Genomic DNA, 22,753 nt, shown 5'->3' on the forward strand with positions numbered 1-22,753 from the left:
AGAGAGGGAGACCGAGGATCCAAAGCAGGCTTTGCGCTGAGTGGAGAACCCGATGCTTGGCTTGAACTCATGAGCTGTGAGATCATGACCTGAGTCAAAGTCAGCTGCTTAACCAACCGAGCCACCCAGGCTCCCCTCCTTGTTCTTGAGTTCTAACACTGTAAATTAGTTTTGCCTGGATTTGAACTTTATAAAATGGTATGTGTCTGGATTTTTTTTAAAAAGAGCATATTCATTTTAATCTTGGCAGTTAATTGAGAAATAACAGAAAGCAGTGTTTAAGCCACTGTTTTGGGGTATTTGGAACAGCAGTTAAGAGTTGGGATTTGTAATCAAATTCTAGCACTGTACTGCATTGTTCTTGACTTTCAAATGAGAAATGTAGGGTTTAAATGAGTTTAAGGGTTTTGTAAATTGTATAACATATAGTAAATGCTCAGTGAATGCTAGCCATTTTGTGTTGTTTTTTTTTTTTTTTCAACGTTTATTTATTTTTGGGACAGAGAGAGACAGAGCATGAACGGGGGAGGGGCAGAGAGAGAGGGAGACACAGAATCGGAAACAGGCTCCAGGCTCTGAGCCATCAGCCCAGAGCCTGACGCGGGGCTCGAACTCATGGACCGCGAGATCGTGACCTGGCTGAAGTCGGACGCTTAACCGACTGCGCCACCCAGGCGCCCCGCATTTTGTGTTATTAATAGGACCAGTTATGATTATGTCTGCCCTAATTATAATTAATCTAGACATTACCTACTTTAAGGTTGTGCCCTACAGAAAAAATAGACTTTTAAAATATCTCTACAGAAAGCACATACATTTTCTTACCATTATGTCAGCAATGTGTTTACACATGTTACTGCTCAAGGTAGAGCACTGACTAGCAAACAGGGAAGGACAGCAAGTTCATGAAGTAGAATTTGTTTATATAATGACTGTAAACAAAAATCATACTTAGAACCTAGCTTGGTGCTTTTAAAGAAAGCTGATCTTGGATTGGTTAGGAGTTAACCGTTCTGTTGTGGCCCTTTCGTTTACTAGAGTGTCTGATCTTGGGCAAGTGATTTAACTTTTCTGGTCTTCATTGCTCACTTACCAAATAATTGTGTTAAGTTAGGTCAGTTTTAAAGTTTGAGTTTTCTGGGTTTGGTTCTTTATGTATTGCAAAAAGCTGGACAATTGTCTGTTTTTTCTCAAAAAGCATAAGTCAGAATCCTTACATATCCATTTTACATGTTTAACAGATAAGCTTCCTGTCAAAGAGAAGTAGCAAAAGAACGCTTTTTTTTTTTTTTTAATGTGTGGACTAGATGATCTCTGGTCTCTTTTACAAGTTCAGAGGCTCTGTGGTTATATACTATTTAAGGGCTGTGAAACAAGACTGCACAGGAGGAAAAAAGGAAGATCCTGAAATTCAGGCATATGTGGGGCATAATATTTTGGATATGACAAAGGTCCTGGAAAATCTAGTCCCTTCCCATTTTATACGGGGAAATCAGGTGACTTGTTCTGAGCTCAGCTAATAATAGAAATTTATACTCTTAAGTGCTGATATTAAGCAGGCAAACATCTTACTTAAAATAACTGATCAATTCATTTGGATGATTATATTGTGAAAGTATGCCACTGTATTTATTTGTGCTTCTGTGTTCTGTGACTTATTTTCATTTTTGACTAAAGTTACAACCTGTGATGGCTAACTAAAATTAAACAGGGGATCTAGATAAGGTTAAATTTTGAAAGGGAACACTTAATCTTAGTACAGTCATTTTAGCCAGAAGTGTTTTTTGTTTTTGTTTTTGTTTCTGTTTTTTTGACACTGACCGGTTAACTCCTACGTGACTGGTGAATAGCGTGATGATGTCAGTATAATGAGCAAGTCCTGTTGGTTCGCATTGTTTTTCCTAGGTAGTGAAGAGCAGAACTAGAAACAGAATCTTTAGCAGGAAAGAGAAAAGCCCTCAGCTATGCAGGCAAGCTCCCTTGCAAGTTTATTTTAATGACGTTAAAGTTAATAAAACACTCGCACTTGCACCCAGCACTTGTTCCCCGAGGGTTCATTCTCAGGGCTACGCTTCCTCTGTGCAGCCTCACTGCTTCAGAGCTTCACTTCCACCTGGGTCGTCATGGCACTTACAGTCCATTGGTTTTATTCATTTTAAATATTCCCTGAGGTATCCTCTAGATCTGAGCCACCTGCCTGGCTGTCCAAGTATTTCCTCAGAACGTTACTGTTTTTTTTTTTGGGGGGGGGATATGTTTACAAAGTTGCATGGGTTTACATGGCTTGCCTCGATCTTATTTTTCCCATAAGTTGTCTTATTTTGAATGCATGCTTGTGCAGAAGGGAGATTTCTTTTAATAATGAATATATTGTGGTATAGCATAAAGCACTGTGCTTCATTTGGGAAACCTGTTTAAATGCAATTAATGTTAAATTCTGTAATCTCAAGTTATTTAATATTTTAAGATCAAAGTACCTGTTCATCCTAAAAAAACAAAAATGCAGAAGTATGAATAATTTTAAAAAGTTTCCTCTAAATTTTCTCTCTTCCTTTTCCAGTCCCACTTTGCATAAGTAATTAACTGATTATTGTGTGATGCACCTAATGTGTGTATACACTTTTTTTTCATGTGGTAATAGAGAATTTTATCATGAGACTTAGTTTTATTTTAAACAGTATAAATTTACAAATTATCCTTATCGTCTGGTATGAATGTGTCATAACATTTGAAACTATTTTTGTTGATTACCACTTAGATTATTTCTAATTTTTTACTATTAATAACATTGCATTGAACTTTGTATACATATTGTGAAACTGAGTTAAGTCTTAAGGTAGGATTGATGTATAGAAGTAAGATTGTTGAATCTTGGGTTGTGTTCATTTAAAATTGACAGAGTGATTAATGGCTCTTCAAAAAGGATTTAACAATTTGTACTCCCATCCATAATGTTTAAGACTTATTGATAACTAGAAGTATTTTGCTAAACCAAACATAGGCTTAGTGCTATAAATGTTTGTTTCTTTATAATTTGGTCTCCGGGCCTATTTGAGGATTGTTAGATACAAAAACCTACTTTCAGAAGCACCAAGTTTAATATTTAAGAAGTTAATTCGTTATTAGCTTTTTGGTGTGAGGTTTATAGATGGCACAGGATGAAAATATTGATTAAAATGTTAACAATGGAGAGACAGTCACAGCTTGGGCATGAACATTTGTGCTTCAGAATTTGCTTTTCCTTGTGTTCTTATCTGCTATTGCTATGATTTTTGTCTGAACTTCTATTGAGATGTAACACTGTGTAATTATAAATGTGTAGCCTGTTGAATTTTCACAAACTGAACACACATGCTCATGTAATCAGGTTCCAGACAAATAGAATAATATAACTAGCCTTTTGAAATCTCTTGCATATCCCCATCCTGTCATTAACTCTCAAGGTAACCTATGTCCTGATTTGTAGTACCATTGACTTGTTTTGCCTGTATTTGAACCATACATAAATGGAATCATATAATGTATTACTTTTCTCAGTTTTATTTGTGAGGTTAACCCATGTTTTGCATGAAGTTTTACACCAGTCATTTTCATTATTGTATAGTATTCCACTGTATGAGCAACTGCAGTTAATATACTCATTCTGTGTTCATAGGATTTTGAATAGTCTCCTCTTTTGGCTATTAGAAGTGTTACTACTATCAGTATTTTTTCAAATGCCCTAAAGCAAACATATGTAGACACTTCTGTTGGTTATATAACTCAGAAATGCTGACAGGTAGGCACAAATCTTGGTTTAGTAGATACTGCCAGGTTCTTTTCTTTTCCCCTAAAGAGGTGATACCATTTTGCATGGTCACTAACAGTTCAGTTGATCCACATTCTTGACTATAGTTTATTCTTTTTTGTTTTAGCTATTTTGATGGAAGTAGTTTTAATTTTCCTTTCCCTGGTTTCCCTGGTGACTAATGAAGTGAGGTATCTTTTCATATTTACTGACTGTTATGAAGATAACCTCATTTGTCAAGTACCAGTTTAAGAGTTTACCCGTTTTTCTTTTGAGTGTCAGTCTTGTTCTTATTGATTTGTAGGAATTCTTTACATATTAGCAGTCTAAGTCCTTTGATATGTTTCACAGATATTTTTTACCACTCTGTGGGGACTTGGTATCTTAATGAAGAAAAGGTCTTAATATTTTCTAATTTATCAAGTATATTACAATATATCAATTATTTCATTTTTTTCTTCAGTGCTTTTTGTGTTATAAGAAATCTTTGCTTGTTCCTAAGATTTGAAAGTATCCTTTGTATTTTGTCCTAAAACCCTTATTGTTTTACCTCTCACACTTAGACCTGTAATCCATCTGGAATTGGGTTTTTGTATGGTGTGAGGTATAGGGGTCACGATTCATTTATTTTCTCATGTGACTGTCTAGTTGACGCAGCACTGCTTATTGCAAAGACCATCCTTTCCCCACCGCACTGCTGTGTCACATGTTTGATAAATCAGGTTGCTGCAGATAGGATGGATGGGTTTGTTTCTGGACCTGTTCTTTTACATTGGTCAGTTGTTTTTGTTTTTTTTTTTTATATCATTGTACCAGCACTGAACACTCTTAATTTATAAAGCTGTGTGATCATTCTTAATATTCAGTAATGTAATTTTCTCAGCTTTGAACCTCAAGATGGCTTGGGCTATCTTTGGTATTTCCCTATAAGTTTTAGAATTTAAACTTGTTAACTTCTGCAAGAAAACCTACTGGGATTTTACATTGACTTCAAAAAATCAAATTTAGGAGAATTGACATTTTGATGCTGTTGAGTTTTCCAGTTTATAAGCATAGCGTATTCCGACTTTTATTTAGATCTTTAATTTCAGTGAGAACAAAGCTGGGAGACTTAACATTATTATATTTAAAACTTAATATAAATCTGTAGTCATTAGGACAATGTGATATTGATGCAAGTGTATCTAAATTAATCTAGTGGAAAAGATTAGAACAACTAAAGCCAGGATCATCAGAGTTTGTTTGATTTCATATTTTAATTAACAGGTTCTTTAGAGTATAATTTAATACAGTCTTTTGTGTGTTTTTACCAAGCATGTGTTTTACTTTCTCACAGGTGTGGACCATGTTTAAGGATTGCCCCAGCATTCAGTTCTATGAGTAATAAGTATCCACAGGCAGTTTTCTTGGAAGTAGATGTACATCAGTGTCAGGTAAGGGAAAGGAATCCTTTTTTTTTTTTTTTTTAAATATTTGTTTGTTTATTTTGAGAGAGAAAGAGCCCAAGCAGGGGAGGGGTAAAGAGAGAGAGAGAGTGAGAGTGAGAGAGAGTGAGAGAGAGTGAGAGAGAGTGAGAGAGAGTGAGAGAGAGTGAGAGAGAGTGAGAGAGAGAGAGAGAGAGAGAGAGAGAGAGAATCCCAAGCAGGCTCCTCTGTCAGCACAGAGCCTAATGGGGAGCTTAAACTTAAGAACTGTGGGATCATGACCTGAGCCGAAATCAAGAGTTGGATGCTTAAATGACTGAGCCACCCAGGCACCCCGGAAAGGAGTCCTTTTTAACAGAAAAAATTACATTGGTTTGAAATTCAACATTGATGTCATCCTTCATTCGTTTATCTCTTTATGCGCATAGTACTTACTCCTTTGAAGATATGGAAATGTTACGTTGACATCAATTATTACAAATGTTATTGTGGCTACATTAGTTAAAAACGGTAGTCCCATATTAATTGCTTCTGGGTTTGTTTATATTAATATCTTTCTGATGTAAAACTAATAAGTTGTTCAACTTAATAGGTCACCTGGCAGTTTTTTGTTTTACATTTTTTGTTTATCATTCGCAAATCGACATTATCTTCTACTGAGGCATTGGTTGATTAACAAGCCTTGGCAGAGATTTCTTGCTTATAGTTTGATTTGAATTGATCATTGTGTAATCTTAGCCTCAAAGCTGCATACTCAGCAGAAACTTTAGCGTGTTGATTACTGTTGATTGAGACACAGTGTTGTGGGGATTCCGATTACTTAGTTGGAATGACCATGTGACAGTTCGACATTTGCATATATGAGAATATGGAGGAGGAGTTAAGGAAAAATGTTTTGAAGGTTGTTTCCAACACTAAAAATGTAGTTCTAACTAAGGAATAACTGTGTAGCTGCTCTTTTTGGTGAGGTTGTGTCTTTGATACATTTCTGAGTGAAAAAAATTTTTTAATGTTACCTCGTTTGTAGTTAGTATTTGAGGTTTGGTATAAACCCTGTGTTATTGCTTTGTACTTCTGTTGCATACTAGTGGACTGTAGCACTGGGCCGTACTAGTCTCTGTCTCTAATCTAGAAGTGTTCTCCTCTGGAGCTGTTTGTGCAGTATGATAGCCACTAGCTGCATGTGGTTATTGCACACTTGAAACGTGGCCAGTCCCAGTTGAGAAGTGCTATAGATATACACATAGGATTTTGAAGGCTTAGTATGAAAAAAATGTAAAATACATCATTAACTTTTTATAGTGACCATGTTGAAAATGCGGATAGTGATTCACTAAAATATGCTATTAAAATTATTTCAGTTGTTTTTCTGTTGTGGATATTGGAACCTTAAAATTACATATATAGCCTATATTTGTGTCTCATTTTGGACAACACTCTTTTAAAAGGTCAGTCATGTTTTTGTGTTTAATTTTTGAGGTTTAGAGAAGACATCTCTATGTAAACTTTTTTTCTTTAAGCAACATAGTGGTACCTCTTCATAGTATTTGAATATGCAAGATGACATGTTTGCTTTACCATTTCCTTTGTACTTCTTATGAAGAGTTTGGACCATGGATCCATCATTAATTAGCTGATACCCATTTGCTTGCTACTTAGTTTTATAATATTGTGGAGTTGGAGCAGAATTTTAAAAGGTAGATGTTGCAGTGAGGGAGGCCAGAAGTCATTTCTATGAGTAGAGTTGGGTGAGGCTGTTACTTCATATTCATGGAGAGATGGGCTGCTGTTTTTCAGATCTGTACTTTTTCCTGGTAGCCCTGCTCTGTGTTGACTGATCAATACCCTCTTTGGTTTCGCCACTTAAGAAATAGCATGTACTTATGAGAGAGCTAGCTAGTGTTGTAAAGCATAATTTCTGTATTGGAAGCTATTCTGCTGGTTGGGTGAAGTCTTTAATACTAAAACTGATTTAAAATGGAGGTTCTTCATTGGGAACGTAAGGGTCATGTAGTAGTGCCCTCAGTAACAGGCCTGCTTTTTCTTAAATAACAATTGGGAATACGTTATTTTACGTGATTTTTGCTTATGCTTGTGATATTTAACTTCTATAGAGATGTAGAATGAATATTCTAAGTGGTTTAAAAATGATTAATTTTAATTCATTAACGTCATCTAACTTGCCAATTCTAGGGAACAGCTGCCACCAACAATATATCAGCAACACCTACATTTCTGTTTTTTCGAAACAAAGTGAGAATTGATCAATATCAAGGAGCAGATGCTGTTGGATTAGAAGAAAAAATCAAGCAGCACTTAGAAAATGACCCTGGAAGCAATGAGGACACAGATATTCCAAAAGGCTATGTAGGTAGACTTAAAAGTGAAATCATGATGTATTTTTGTCACTGTTTGCTTAAAGTGAAGTTGACTGTTATCTTTTGCGTTAAGAATACTTTCAGATAAGAACTTTAAAAGTAACTTCATTAGCTGACTGTTGGGTTTTTGTCTCTGTTGTATATATTATCACCTTAAGCCCTCATCAAAAACAATTTTTCCTAAATTTGCTCTGCTAATCTTTTTTGCCACTTGTTTTTTTTTAATCTGTTTTCTGAATTGTCTTAATAGCCAGTTTTAAACATTCACTCATTTTTAATGTATATTTATATACATACATTTAATTTCGATTTTATTATTGTATATAATGTATATGTTTTATTTATGCGTACTTTTAAATTTACATATTTATATATTTCCCCTCTCCCCAAAATGTGAAGAAATGTGCATTGGAAAAATTTTCCATTTTTCAACAGTTGTGTAAAATGACATGTAAATTTTAATGTGTGACCATTTTATGCTGAACTCCCTTTCCTAAAATTCCCTACAGTTTTCTCTGTCTTTTTAAATATATCCCCTCTTTTCTGGCACCTCTTTTTTCTGTTACAAAAATCTAGTTATTTTAGGATCATGTGTGATTTTACCATTAGGTATGTTTTTCTGAGTTTTAAGAATTATTATTCAAATAATAACTTGAAGACTTAGGAACACAAAAGTGTTTGGAAATTATACATAATAAAATTTTATAATTCAGTATCTATCATTTGAGAGCTATTCAGGAAGGAACCAAAATTCAGAAATTCACTTTGTAGTAGCTGACTTATTAATGCAGCTTGGTTAATCCTGCATACCAAAATAAATATTTGTATGTATCTTTCCTAATTTTTCTTTTTTAAAGTTAATGGTATTGGCAGATCAAAAATGAATTTAAAAAAAAAAATAATTGTTACCTCAAGTTAAAGGTAATATATGAAAGAGTGTGTATCACGGACGACAAGTCCTTTCTGTAAGTCTCTTAAATTTATACTGAATAAGGAGACTCTGTAGTTAGATAAATACAAGAGATTTTTTCTTTGAGTGTCGGGGTGGGGGTTGTATCTTCAAAAAGTGTCTTTAACGTGTGGTAGTGGCATTAATTACTTGAAGTTAGGGAGGCGCAATTAGTATCTGTTTAAAACAGAACTGTTATGTAATCATTTGAAATTGCGATACCCAGTTGGAAAGTATGAACATGTTGTGTAAGTCAGGGTTGTGACACCTTTTGGAAAATTTTGGAAATTAATTTGACCCGTAAACTGATTTGTTTACATCTTTGTATTTTTTTTCCCGTTATTTGTGAAGGGTTTTTGCATGAAAAAGTCTTAATGAGAGCGGAACAGTCCTGCTGCTTAGCTAGAGGGCTACTTATTTACACATCAGCTAAGCGTGATATCAGTGTTTTGGCCTCAGGTAGGAATTAAGCAGGAAAAACTTAAGTTTTAAGAAATTTAAAAAAATTCCGTTTTCATGCACATGTTATGAATGCACTGTGAAAAGCTATTAAAAACATTTTCATTTTTTCCATCTGGTGTCAATCAAGACATTAAAAGTTTTGAACTATTATGTCTACAAAGTTATTATGTAAGATCAGTAATGTGTTTCTAAGAATGTCATCATTCTCACAGCACAAATAGCCACTTAACAGGAGGAAGAATCAGTGAATGAAAGCCTGTGTCTTAAGCAGATTTAAGTATAAGCATTGCAAAAATGTATTGCCAGTTTTTTTTAAGCTAAAAAAGGTTTTAATTGGATTTTTAAAATAATTTTTAAAAATTTGTATCTCAGTTAGTTAGCATATAGTTGTGTTGCCAGTTTTTAAATAAAATTTTGGTTTTAAAGAGTTTCAGTTATCTTTTCACACAAAGAGACTATATAGTTACTGATTTTATACATCCTAGTTTTGGAACTCCAAATTTGATTGAAGCCAGAGTATGAGAGGTACGTGTATCTCTTTTAGAGGAGTTTGAAATGTTGCAATAGATGTAGGTTAAGAATAGTAGTAGTTCTTATTCAGAAATAAGACAGTGTTTTTGTAAATATAATGACTTCTAGTTTATAAAATGTTTATTGAAGCATTGGGATATTTAAATTTAAATTAGGAAAATTTAAATCATTCTTTTTTTTTTTCATATTCATTAAGAATACCTAGTATTGCTTCATAGCCATAGGGCTATCAGTAAGTCTTCCTCTCCACAAGTTTGAATTCTAGGCACTCTGGGATTGAACTTGGATTTGCATAATGTTCTGAATCTTGAGGCTTATTAGTGTATTTCAGTATTCTGACCACTGAACTATAGATTTCAGTGTACAAATTTTGTCATCATTCAACAAAATGAAATGAAACCTTAAATGACCCTCATCTGTGTAGTAAGACAGATCTTTCTTTAACCAAAATTGGAAGCATGGAAAGGGTTTTCTAACTTTCTGTGTGTCTTGTGTTAGATTTTCTCCCCTGTAAAAAAACAAAACAAAACAAAACAAAACAGAACATAAAAAATGTTCTATTGATGGAATAGTATAACAAACATATATACCATTCACCTATGTTCATCAGTTGTGAATATTTTGCTACTTTTGCTTTCTTGGCGGTGGCGGGCTGGGGGGGTAGAGGAAGGAGAAGTAGAGAATCTCAAGTAGGCTCCACGCTGTCAGCGCAGGGCCCAGTGTAGCGCTTGATCCCACGAACCGTGAGATCATGACCTGAGCTGAAATCAAGAGTCCCATGCTTAACCAACTGAGCTACCCAAGTGCCCCTAGTTTTGCTTTCTTGATAGGTGTTTATATACTTTTATCTCTTGGCAGAGTCATTTAAAAAGTAAGGTATAGACATCATGATGGTTCATCTCTAAATATTTGAGCAGGTAGCTTCTAAGAACAAGAACATTCTTTTACATAACCATGATACTATTAGCACTCCTAAGAAATTTAGCAGTGGTTTACAGTATCTCTAGTATTTACAGCCTACATTCACATTTTTAAAATTATCTCCAAAATATCCTTTATAACTGTTTTTCCCCATCTAGGATCAAGTCAAGGATCATACATTGCAGTTAAGTTGTTTCTCTTTGGTGTTCTAGAAACTTCTGTCTGCTCTTTTTTCCTTTCATGACTACCTTTTTTGAAAGTTTAAACCAGCACCAGTCTAATCTAGTAGCCACTAGATGCATGTGGCTATTATGCATTTGTTATGTGACTAGTGCAACTGAAGGACTGAATTTTGAGTTTTATCTGCTTTTAATTAATTTAATTTTAAATTATCACATGTGGCTAATGGCTATCTTATTGTACACCGTAGGTTGAGACCATCTGTCTTATAGACTGTCCCACAATCTGGATTTGTCTGATTGTTTTCTCATTATTCTTTCCTCATTGGCAAGTTGATTACATAGGTAGTGATATTTATTTCCAATTGCGTATTTCTGGAATGTGTCAATTTGCAGTTAAGTCAGATATAATGCCAATTTGTCCTAGACAGTGTTGTGTAGCAAAGCACTTTAATGCAACTGTTTGAGTGTGATAACTTGTTTTGTGTGCCCCACGATAAATAAATACAAAAACAACTTCAGGTAAATCACCTATTTATTTTTCATCATTAAGATATTGCAAGCATGATTTCAGTGTTGTCTTCATGCCTGGGATCATAGTCTAGATACAGCATTGAAGAGGCATCTTGGTAGGATGGAAGACATAAGTGTTTAAAGATTTTGTTAGAACTGTCCTTTCAAGGGAAATGTTCTTAAAGTTCAAAGTGATTCTGTAGTAGTAGAACTTTGCTTTATAGTGCCAGCACACCAACCCCCACTGTTTTTAAATTGGCTATGGTATGATACCCTGAATAATATGTTCAACATCTAATGCAATATAACATTTAATATAATTCAAAATAGCATTTTGGCTTTAAAAGCATTTAGGCCCCTCCATGAATAATTAAGGATCTATTCTAATAATTATTGATAATTATGTTGCTAATTATTTGACATGTAAAAAAGTTTTCTTTAGAATGATACATACATGTATTAGTATTCTCTGTATACAAAATATAATACTCTTTATGATAGAAAGGTGAATATGCAATTAACTGATAATCTAAAATACTTGGTAAACTTAAAACTAGTCCTTGTTTAGTAGATTAAATGGATGTTTTTCTAGAAAAATAGTTTATCAAAATCAACTCCACTAGAAGCAGAACTCCTAAATAGACCAGTCACCATAGAGGAAGTAGAGAAAATAGTCGAAGACCTGTACCATAAAGCGCAAGATGACTTCACAGGGATATTCTACCAGATCTTAAGATCAGATAGTCTAGTGTTATTCCAAACTACTTAAGACCATATAAAAAGAGAGAAAACTTTCTAAATTTCTTTTTGAAGTAAATATGACCTTGATCCCAGAATCTGACAAAATGTGCATCAAAACAAAACAAAAACAAAAAAACCACTGACCAGTTCCAATTAGGACCAACTGTAAAACTCTTAAAATATTAGTAAAAAAAAATCCAGCAATCTAAAGGAGAAAAGTTATAATCTCCTAATACGGAGAAAAGGCATTTGACAGAATTCAGTACCCATTTATTTTTAAAACCGTCCGTAAAATCTAAATGAGAGAGCATTAGAGGCACTCCTGCTAAAGTCAGAGACCATGCAAGGATGCCCACAGTCACTGCTCTGGCCGTGTGTTGGAAGTATTAACCAACACATACACAGGAGACAGAAAGATGTTAAATACCACAGGGAAGTGATCAGCAAAATCCAAAATATTAGAAATCCATAGGCACTAGATGACCATAGATTAAAGGAGTTGGGAGACATTAACCAAATATGGCATACTTTATTTGGAGTCCTGTTTTGAGTCTAACAGTTCAACTGTAAAACATTTATAAGACCAAGAAATTTGGACACAGATATTTGCTGATAACTAAAGTATTACTCATTGTTTTAGTTGTGATAATAATATTGAGAATTTTTTTTAAAGAGCCCTTATCTCTCAGAAATGCTCATGAACACACTGAAATGTTCATGAATGAAATGAAGAAATGTCTAAGATGTATTTGAAAACAGGAGGGTAGGGACTGCTTGCAGGGGAAAGGTGAAACAAGAGTGGCCATGAGCTGATTATTGTAGCTGGGATTATTAAAGACTGACTACCTGAGGTTCACTGTAGTATTCTATTTATACATGTTTGAAATTTTCCATAATAAAAAACGTTTTAATCCTTATTTGTTATTCATCTCAAATGTAAACTCTTTATGGATGTAGGTTTTTTTTTTTTTTATATATATGAAATTTATTGACAAATTGGTTTCCATACAACACCCAGTGCTCATCCCAAAAGGTGCCCTCCTCAATACCCATCACCCACCCTCCCCTCCCTCCCACCCTGGATGTAGGTTTAAAGAGCACATGACCACTAGAGGAGGGAGGTAGGCTTCCTTTGGATCTTAACAGATGTTTTAATTTGTATATTTTCCACTGCAAAATACTGTTAGCAAAAAATGTCAACATTTTATAATCTTAGTGTTAAAGACTAGGTTTTTGATACTTTGTCAAGTGGACAAAGCCTAGATTTGGCTTTCATAGTGATAGGTCTCAGTCAGAAATTCAAATGAAAGCCTTATTATAAAAGTTTTAGTAGCTATCTTAAAAGAGAGGTTTTTTTAAAGTTGTCTAACCTAGAGAAAATCATGTATTTACGTTTCTGATGAAGATTGTTAAACCAAATCGAAATCCTTTGCCTAAAGTCTTGATTTAATTTTTTCAGATGGATTTAATGCCTTTTATTAACAAAGCTGGCTGTGAATGTCTTAACGAAAGTGATGAGCATGGATTTGACAACTGTTTACGAAAAGATATGACCTTCTTGGAATCTGATTGTGATGAACAGGTAATTGATACTTCCCAGTTAAAGCTTATAGGGATCATCAGTGTTTATGCCTGCTCTGGGTTCTTTATCATGTTTCCATCTCATGGTTTTATGTTTCTCCTTCCCAGATGACCACTTCCTTTCCTTTTTTTAAGTTTCAGTTTCTTTGGCGATATAGACCCACCTCCTTACTCTGTATAAGCTGCCGAGGTCATTATACAGAATCTTAGAATTCTTGGATTGGCCCGGCTGCTGAGTTGAGTTGAGCTGAGCTTTGACCGTTCTTAAATCCTTTTGTTCATTCTATTCTCTGTTCTGTCTTCCCTATTTTTTTTTTTTTTTACATTTATTTATTTTTGAGACAGAGAGAGAACATGAATGGGGGAGGGTCAGAGAAAGAGGGAGACACAGAATCTGAAACAGGCTCCAGGCTCTGAGCTGTCAGCACAGAGCCCGACGCGGGGCTCGAACTCACGGACCGTGAGATCATGACCTGAGCCGAAGTCGGACACCCAACCGACTGAGCCACCCAGGCGCCCCCTGTCTTCCCTATTTTTTACCCACCCAGATGAGTCTGTATCTGAGAAATAGAGAATAATTAGATGAGTACTCCCTATATGTCCGGTCCTCATTCCCAGCTGTAAACCTGTATCGTACTTCCCTATACTTCCCTGCATTGTCATCACAGAGGAAGTAGTGTAGTCCTGCCTTGATCAAGCCATCATTACCTTCATCCTGACTGTTACTTTCCTTAATTTTCTTTCCTTTTTTAATGTTCATTTGTTTTGAGAAAGCACTCATGCACGAGTGGGGCAGGGGCAGAGAGAGAGAGAAAGGGAGAGAAAGGAGGGAGAATCCCAAGCGGGCTCCATGCTGTCAGTGCAGAGCCCGACACGGGGCTCGATCCCATGAACTGTGAAATCATGACTTCAGCCAAAATCAAGAATCAGACGCTTAACTGGCTGACTCACGCAGGCACTCCCTTAATTTACTTTCTAATCTGTTGTCTCTGCTTTGTCCCCCATTCCAGTTCATCTTCTACATGTTCACAAAAGTTCTTCTTCTTTTTTTTTAAAGTAGGCTTCACATCCAGTGTTGAGCCCAACGCAGGGCTTGAACTCACAACCCTGAGATTAATACCTGAGCTGAAAAATCAAGAGTCAGACTCTTGGGGCATGTGGGTGGCTCAGTCAGTTGAGTGACTTTGGCCCAGGTCCTGATCCCGTGCTTTGTGGGTTTGAGTCAAGCTTCGGGCTCTGTGCTGACAGCTCAGAGACTGGAGCCTGCTTCAGATTCTGTGTCTCCCCCTCTCTGTGCCCCTCCCCCACTCTGTCTCTCTGTCTCCCAAAAATAAATAAACATAAAAAAAATTATTAGAGTCAGACTCTTAACTGGCTGAGCCATGCAGGAATCCCCAAAAGTTATTCTTCTAAAATAGAAATCTGATCATGCCACTCTTTCTCAAAAGATTTACATGATTCTTCACAGTTTTCAGGAAGAGATTCAAGATTCTTAATCTGTTTCTAGCTTTCCATTCTCATCTCCTCCTCACCTGTGGTTCAAGTCTCTAAATATGTCATGTTTATTATTTGACACACTATTACAGGTCAAGTATAAAAAGTATTTATATAACCAGAGGAAATGGTCTGGGTGTTCTCTTAGGCACACAGACCACAATGATCCTGAAATCATAAATCCAAATTCAATCTTGCCTCCCACTACAGCTGCCTTACTGAACAGCTTTAAGAATATTGTTCACTATTGTGTTCCTTGTAAATGGTGCCCTGAATATAATGTGATGATGCATATCAGCAGAACTGACCACAGCTTCCCTGAAATCTTCCTGCCAGGAAAATCTTCCTCCTAGGGTAGAAGCAGAGATATGTACATCATACACAATTTTAGCTGGAAAGAAGACTGAGCAAGTGACTCATGGTTTCTTAGAGATCGGCATCCTGATATGTTTCCTATCCCGGTTCCCTTATGTGGCCTTCTAGATTCAGTTAGCCAGATTAAGTTTAGGATGGAGGTTTGGAGGTTACCATAGAGCTATTAAAAGTCTTATTCTTCTGAGTTTTGGATCATGTACAGTGCATTTGAGAGCTAGTTTCTTCACATAATCTGTGCAGTGTCTTCATATTATCAGATGATGTGGGTACATGCTTGAAAAACCATCCTACAAAATGTTCAGCTTATATTCTAAAATATATAGTTTAATTTTATTTTACTTTGGGGATTTTGTTTAATTTTTTGGAAGGCAAGATGCTTGCCAGTTTACAGGTTACAAGACGTTAGGATCTTAGGCATTACCCACCCCCTCCTTTTTTATAGGCTCTACACCCAAGGTGGGGCTCGAACTCACAACCCGTAAATCAAGAATCACATGATCCGCTGAGCCAGCAAGGATCTCGCATGTTTTTAGTTTAGTTTATTCCTTTAAATTTTGTCATCATTCCCTTATGTGAATAATAGATGATTGTATTTCTCAAATGTCAGTCTAATTAAATTACTTTCAATTTACTGATTTTTTAATACTACATTGGTTTTGTGAAATGAGTTAAATATTTTCTGCCTTTGAATTAATCATTTTAACTCTACTTAGCTGTTGTGTATATTCAAGGTGTTCAAGAGCCCTTTTAAAATAAAACTTGTTATTTTCTTCACAGCTTCTCATTACTGTGGCATTTAATCAACCTGTTAAGCTTTATTCAATGAAATTTCAAGGGCCAGATAATGGTGAGTAGTGGGTAGCCCTTTAACTTTCTGCTCTGTGGATCTGTCAGCGCATTTTTAAAACTAATGAAATAATAGAGGTAGATATTCCTTGTGTTGGGAAAGAGTGAAATTGTTTCTGGAACAAAGCAAGGGGACAAATGAATGTGCAAATAAGGTAAGATTATTAGGAACTGATGAAATGACAAATTTTACCTTATTTCTAAAATTTTTTATTTTAGAATTTAAGTTCCCCTCTTAATCTGAAAACAAAGGAACTCTTCCAATTCTTGTTCTGAAACTCCAGTTTCGAAGTAGCCATTTTTCGGGATCACAACTGGGAGAAATTTATTTCACATTCCTCCTATTACAGATGATAAAACTAAGGTTCTGTATCTTCCTGTTTGTGACCTATTAGTAGTTTCATCTTCTTTATATATTATGATACTGTAAACATGATTTTACAGACTTGGCATTTCTTTTTTTATTAAATGAAGAATTTTCCTTATTTATGCTTCTTCTTTTTCCTGTTCTTAATTGATTTTTTGGGGAGGGGAGTCTTGGGGACTAGGACTTTTTTTCTGTTTTCTTTTTAATTGTGAGAAACAGTAGGCACCCTGTTTATCAGATAGCATTCCCTTCTCATTTGTTATTTTAAATGATTATGTATTAGTATTTTTCATTAATAAAATTATATCTTCTGGAAATACTCAGTATTTGTGAAAGCAGTTGCTATAGAGATGAGTAAGCAATATGAATATGTTAAGATTCCTTAACTAGCCACGAAGTAATGAGTTTTGGATTATACCCTGAGGTTAAAGGGACTAAGACATCCTATTTAAATGTGATCTAACCACTTAGCACATCTTAATCCCTAAGATGAAATTTGGCAATTTGTAGAATTAATTTCCTTTTAGCTAAATGTTGTCACTGGTAATGCTCTTCTCCTAAATAACAAATGTACCAATTGTTGGCAACTGCAAGACCCAGCTCAAATGTTAATTCCTTTTATGAAACTTTTTGTTAACCTGCGTGCATTGTCAGACTCTTACTGCCTTCCCTGCGTCTCCTCATTAGTAGTGTTGCATTATTACAGAGTGTCTTTTATAGTTGAGGTCAAGAAGTCTGTGAATGTATATGTGTATGCATATGTGCATGTGTGTTTTAATCTAATATTCTCAGTTCTTAGTATAAGGCTAGCAGGCCAAGAATACACTAGTAAGTGTCTATTTTAAAAAAAAAAAAAAAAAGAATGTCTGTGAAAATACTCAGAATTTCTTAAAATTCCTGAAGATGCATGTAGGTATGTGCTTATATTTGAATGTGTATCTGGTTGTATAGACTGAACGTAATGGTGAAACGAAGAAAGTATTGCAAGTTTGGTTTTACATTTAATTTTATTCTACCATTTTATAGGTCAGGGTCCTAAATATGTAAAAATTTTTATCAATCTACCCCGATCTATGGATTTTGAAGAAGCAGAAAGAAGTGAACCAACTCAAGCTCTGGAACTAACAGAGGATGATATTAAAGAAGATGGTATTGTCCCACTTCGTTACGTTAAATTTCAGAATGTTAACAGTGTAACTGTAAGTAGTATTTTAACTATATTTAATGGGTGTTTGGGTGACAGTTCATGCTATCTTCACTATCCTGGGTGATTCTAAATGATCCTTTAAGGTAGTTTTTTGTCCTCTTGATTTGAAATGAGTGAAAAAATTTGAAATGAGTAATATAATGAGCTAATTAAATTTTCTTCTTTTAATTTATCTGTGTGTTCTGAAAAGGAAGGACAGGTTGATTTTTTTTTTTTTTTAATTTGTGAATATGTCAGTTACTTTGTATATTTGGCAGTTCTTGTTAAAAGTTTGTTATAGACCATTTAGACTTAAACTGAAGATATTTGTACATAATCTTTCATACCTGGTAATGAGTGATGATTCAGTTGTAAAATCCAATTTACTTTTCTAGAACATACAGTTTTTAATAGTGTAGTGGTCATGATCTCAATACAGATGATTTTTTAAAAAGATACTTTTACATTACCTTAATTTACATTAAGTCAACTGCTTCTTAGCAGTTATTAATTGCCTTTGTGAATTATTGTAACGAAACCCAGCATATGTTCTCCCAACCACCTCCTTCTCCCTCCCAGCCCAGTCTTTCAGAGCAGGGAGTAGGAGGGTTAAAGGAGAATAGTGGAATGAATCCCTATAAAAACAGTGGGAACCAGCACAGAGTCACTGAGAGCAAGTCGGGCCAAATTAATGTAATTTTCTTGATTTAATGAAATGATTCTGGTTTTTGTAAATTAGAAGAATGCTATAATGTGTTCATTTTAGGAGGTTTTCACTGGACTTTCACAGAATGTTCTTAGTAGTAAGATGAAGGAAGGATTATCATTGAGATTTCAATATTTGGAATATTTTATCCAAATGAAATTAAAGAAAATGATTATATTAAACTAGAATATTGGTTATCAGATATTTTCCTGACCTACGTTTGTACCATTAATACAGTACCTGTTGCTTTATTTAGTGATAGAAGGGAGGCATTTGTTTATTGGAAAAGCCCTTTCAACCCAAACATCCCGACCTAATCTCTGTCATTGAGAATCGCTACACATAGTTATCTTGTGATAGGCTCAAGTCTTTATGTACTGTGTCCTATCTCAATCAGACATGCCTATCAGTTTTTTGGTGATGAAATTGAAATCAAAATGACAGTTTTGATTGGAAAGGCTAAAGTAAGATGAGTTTTAAAAGCAGTGAATATGAACTGTTGTGCCTTATAAGATTCAAAGAGCATTACAAGTAAATGGAGAGCTGGTTTAATAGTTTACCTATTATAGTCTTGGGATTTTTTTTTTTAATTTTTTTTTTTTTTTAATGTTTATTTATTTTTGAGACAGAGAGAGACAGAGCATGAATGGGGGAGGGTCAGAGAGAGAGGGAGACACAGAATCTGAAACAGGCTCCAGGCTCTGAGCAGTCAGCACAGAGCCTGATGCGGGGCTTGAACTCACGGACTGCGAGATCATGACCTGAGCCGAAGTCGGACGCTTAACCGACTGAGCCACCCAGGCGCCCCGGGATTTTTTTTTTAAACATTTATTTGTTTTTGAGAGAGAACACAAGTGGGGGAAGGGCAGAGAGAGGGCGACAGAGGACTCGAAGCAGGCTCTGCACAGACAGCACAGAGCCTGATGTGGGGCTCAAACTCATTCAGTTGAGCTCATGACCTGAGTCAAAGTCAGATGCTCAACCAACTGAGCCACCCAGGCGCCCCTATAGTCTTGGAATTTTTAATTGATAAGCTTGGTTTGAGATGAATCTCTGCTTGCCTATAAATACCAAAAACTGATTAATTGCATCAGAGAATGAAAGAAATATGTTGTCTAAATCAAGAGAGGCAAAATTCTTTTCCTTTTTTTAATGTTTTATTTATTTATTTATTTATTTATTTATTTATTTATTTATTTATTATTATATAGAGAGAGAACCCACACCTGTGTGTGAGCAGGGGAAGGGCAGAAAGGGGGGTGGGGAGAGAATCCTAAGCAGGCTCTGTGCTGTTAGCACAGAGACCGACACGGGGCTCAGTCTCCATGAACCGTGAGGTCACGATGAGCCGAAATCAAGAGTCGGATGCTAAATTGACTGAGCCACCTAGGTGCACCTAGAGAGGCAATATTCTTAAGTAGACAGCATCTAGAGTAATGTGTTTTTTAAAAAAAATACTACTTGGCAATGAGAAAGAATGAAATCTTCATTTGCAACAACGTGGATGGAACTGGAGGGTATTATGCTAAGTGAAATACGTCAGAGAAAGTTATCATGTTTTCACTCATGTGGAATTTGAGAAACTTAACAGAAGACCATGGGGAAAGGAAGGGGAGAAAATAATTTCAAACAGAGGGAGGCAAATAAAAAACTCTTAAATATGGAGAACAGACTGAGGGTTGATGGGGGTGGTGAGGAGAGAGGGGAAAATGAGTGGCAGTGATGGGCATTGAGGGAGGGCACTTATTGGGATGAGCACTGGTGTTGTATGTAAGCAATGAATCATGGGAATCTATTCCTGAAACAAAGAGCACACGGTGTACACTGTATGTTAGATAACTTGACAATAAGTTATATTTAGAAAAAAAAAGACAAAATTAACTCCAGCTTAGCCATTCAAACACACACACACACACAAAGAAAATCCAATATATTGAAAAAGTTGAAAAAGGATCTGTGAGTAAAGCTGCTGTCTACTATCATGCTGAAGGGAGTTTTTAAATATAAAGTATAAAGAGTCGGGGTGCCTGGTGGCTCAGTTGGTTAAGCAGCCAACTCTGGATTTTGGCCCATGTCATGATCTCACGATTCGTGAGTTTGAGCCCCGTGTCAGGCTCTGTGCTGACAGCACGGAGCCTGCTTGGGATTTCCCTCTCTCTCTGCCCCTCCCTTGCTCTCTCTCTCGCTCTCTCTCTCTCTCAAATAAATTAATTAAAAAATGTAAAGAGTCAAGCTTAATAAAATATGCAGGCTATAATATAGTGTAATTTTAGGAGCAGATTTCCAATATTTTTTCTTTTAATATTTTAGGAAATAGAATGAATGGATGAGTATCAGAAAATAGCTGCAGAGACTTTCCTCAGTCAGAAACTAATTTTCATAAAATTTCAACAGCAGTCTGTCCTCTGTAATGAATTTCATACTCTTTGAACATTCTCTAAAGAGTTTAAGTGTGACTCCTCCACACCATGACACTAACTTATCAGGAACTTCTATATGTAGGTGTCTTGCTGTGACATCCTGGAGAAGGTGAGGCTAGCAGGGCAAACAGTGGAATTCATAGTCCCATAGGAGTAGTAGTCTAAGTGTAGTTTGGATTAGTTCTTCCAAGAGTGGGAGGAATTTTTATTAATAATCTAACAAAACCAGTTAAATTTAAAGCATGTATATGAAAAAAGGATTACAATCATTAATATAAAAAATCTTTTTTTTTTTTTTTTTTTTTGGTTGGGGGTAGATATTTGTTCAGTCCAATCAAGGTGAAGAGGAAACAACAAGAATTTCATATTTTACTTTTATTGGTACACCAGTCCAGGCAACAAATATGAATGACTTCAAACGAGTAAGTTTATTTAATTGGTATTTAGGGAAAGTAAAAATATAATTTTAAAGAAATAATTTCATTAAGATCAAAATCATACCATGTCATGATATATGGGGTTAAACTAGAACAGTAGGTTCTCCTAATCACATTTTTGATATCTAACTAAAGGATATTTCTAATAAAATTAAGTCCTACTGGTACAGTATGTATTAGTAAATGGTATCCAAATAAGAGGGTGAAAATATCTCCTGAACATAGCATAATGTACAGAACTGTTGAATCTAATATAACATCGTGTATCAGCCATACTTCATATTAAGATCCCTAACTGTAATGAAGTAAAAGATAAATAAAAGGAAATTAATTTAAACCTAAACCAAACTAAATAAATGTTTGGTTATAGAAAGTGGTTAGGAAAAATGTCAAAATAGGAGTAAGTTAAAATCATTATTATAAGTGAATTTTTAAGAATTTTGCTGATATTAAGATTTTGATTATATAGTTTCTGATGAAAACATTTAAAATCACGTGAATAATTTTGATCAAAAAGTTTTACTACACTGGGATGCTTTTAAACCTGTGTGCTGAAGACCACGTTGCATAAGCAAATAAATTTTCAGTGAACAGGCAGATTGTATATGTATGTATGTGTGTATGTTTTTGTTTTATTTTGTGAACGCAGTCCTAAGGTTTGCAAAGAATTTGTAACATGTATGGGACTCTTAGGAATGAGAACATTTTGTACATTCGTGGAACTGCTGCTACTTGCTTCCTTAGGGTGACTCCTAAGATCTTACAACCACAGATCAGGGCAGTGCCACCGAGAGCTTGATCAGAACAGAACCCAGTAGCAGTACACAGATTAAGTGCAGCAGCACAGGACATGGAGGTATCACTGTGTTTCCGATGGATCCTTGGCAGCCGTCTAGAATGGGAAGTGAGTGTAAGGAGGTCATTATATGACAGGAGGTTTCCCCAGGGCTGCCAGTGCCTGGAGGAAGAGGTATTCTGCTGAACGATTTCAACTCCTGTTTGGGGACTTGAAGCCACGGGGCACCCTGAAAACTCTTATTCTTTTTGATGGGATCTACAGATCTAATTTTAATTCAGTTACAGAAAAATTCATGAAACTGCGTAATTGTGGATAAGCTTATAAAATTGTATGCTGTTTTTACAAAATTGATAACCTTGACCATAGATCTTTTAACTGGTCATTTTCGACTACTGTATCTTCCTGTCTTCTAACATAATTAACTTTTGGGAGCTGTAGGACAATTATGTACTTAGACTTGTCATGTCAGATGTTTGACATATGTGTAATGACAGGTCAGAAGAAGCAGAGATTAAACATCTACATTTTTATGATATGAGATATGCTGTACTGGGAAAATGTGTGAGCACCAAAGACATTTTGGCTGCCTGCTTTGTTACTTTGCCTGTTTGGATTAAATGCCATTGGATTTGGCTTTAACTGCCTTGCATAGTTTGT

General features: G+C 35.4%; 1 protein-coding gene across 1 annotated transcript in view; it reads left to right on the forward strand.

Moving 5' to 3' along the window:
• TXNL1 (thioredoxin like 1) overlaps window positions 1-22,753 on the forward strand; it is a 33,760-nt gene that overhangs the window by 6,069 nt on the left and 4,938 nt on the right. The window contains exons 2-7 of the mRNA XM_047086304.1: window positions 5,124-5,220; window positions 7,405-7,578; window positions 13,345-13,467; window positions 16,113-16,182; window positions 17,575-17,747; window positions 21,178-21,282. Coding sequence (XP_046942260.1) covers window positions 5,124-5,220; window positions 7,405-7,578; window positions 13,345-13,467; window positions 16,113-16,182; window positions 17,575-17,747; window positions 21,178-21,282 — 742 coding nt within the window. The remainder of the gene's footprint in view (window positions 1-5,123; window positions 5,221-7,404; window positions 7,579-13,344; window positions 13,468-16,112; window positions 16,183-17,574; window positions 17,748-21,177; window positions 21,283-22,753) is intronic.

The sequence above is a fragment of the Lynx rufus genome, unplaced genomic scaffold (assembly GCF_022079265.1).
Source record: "Lynx rufus isolate CCGP_SWC_20201006 ecotype Redwood Valley unplaced genomic scaffold, mLynRuf1.p SCAF_20, whole genome shotgun sequence".
Classification (NCBI taxonomy): domain Eukaryota; kingdom Metazoa; phylum Chordata; class Mammalia; order Carnivora; family Felidae; genus Lynx; species Lynx rufus.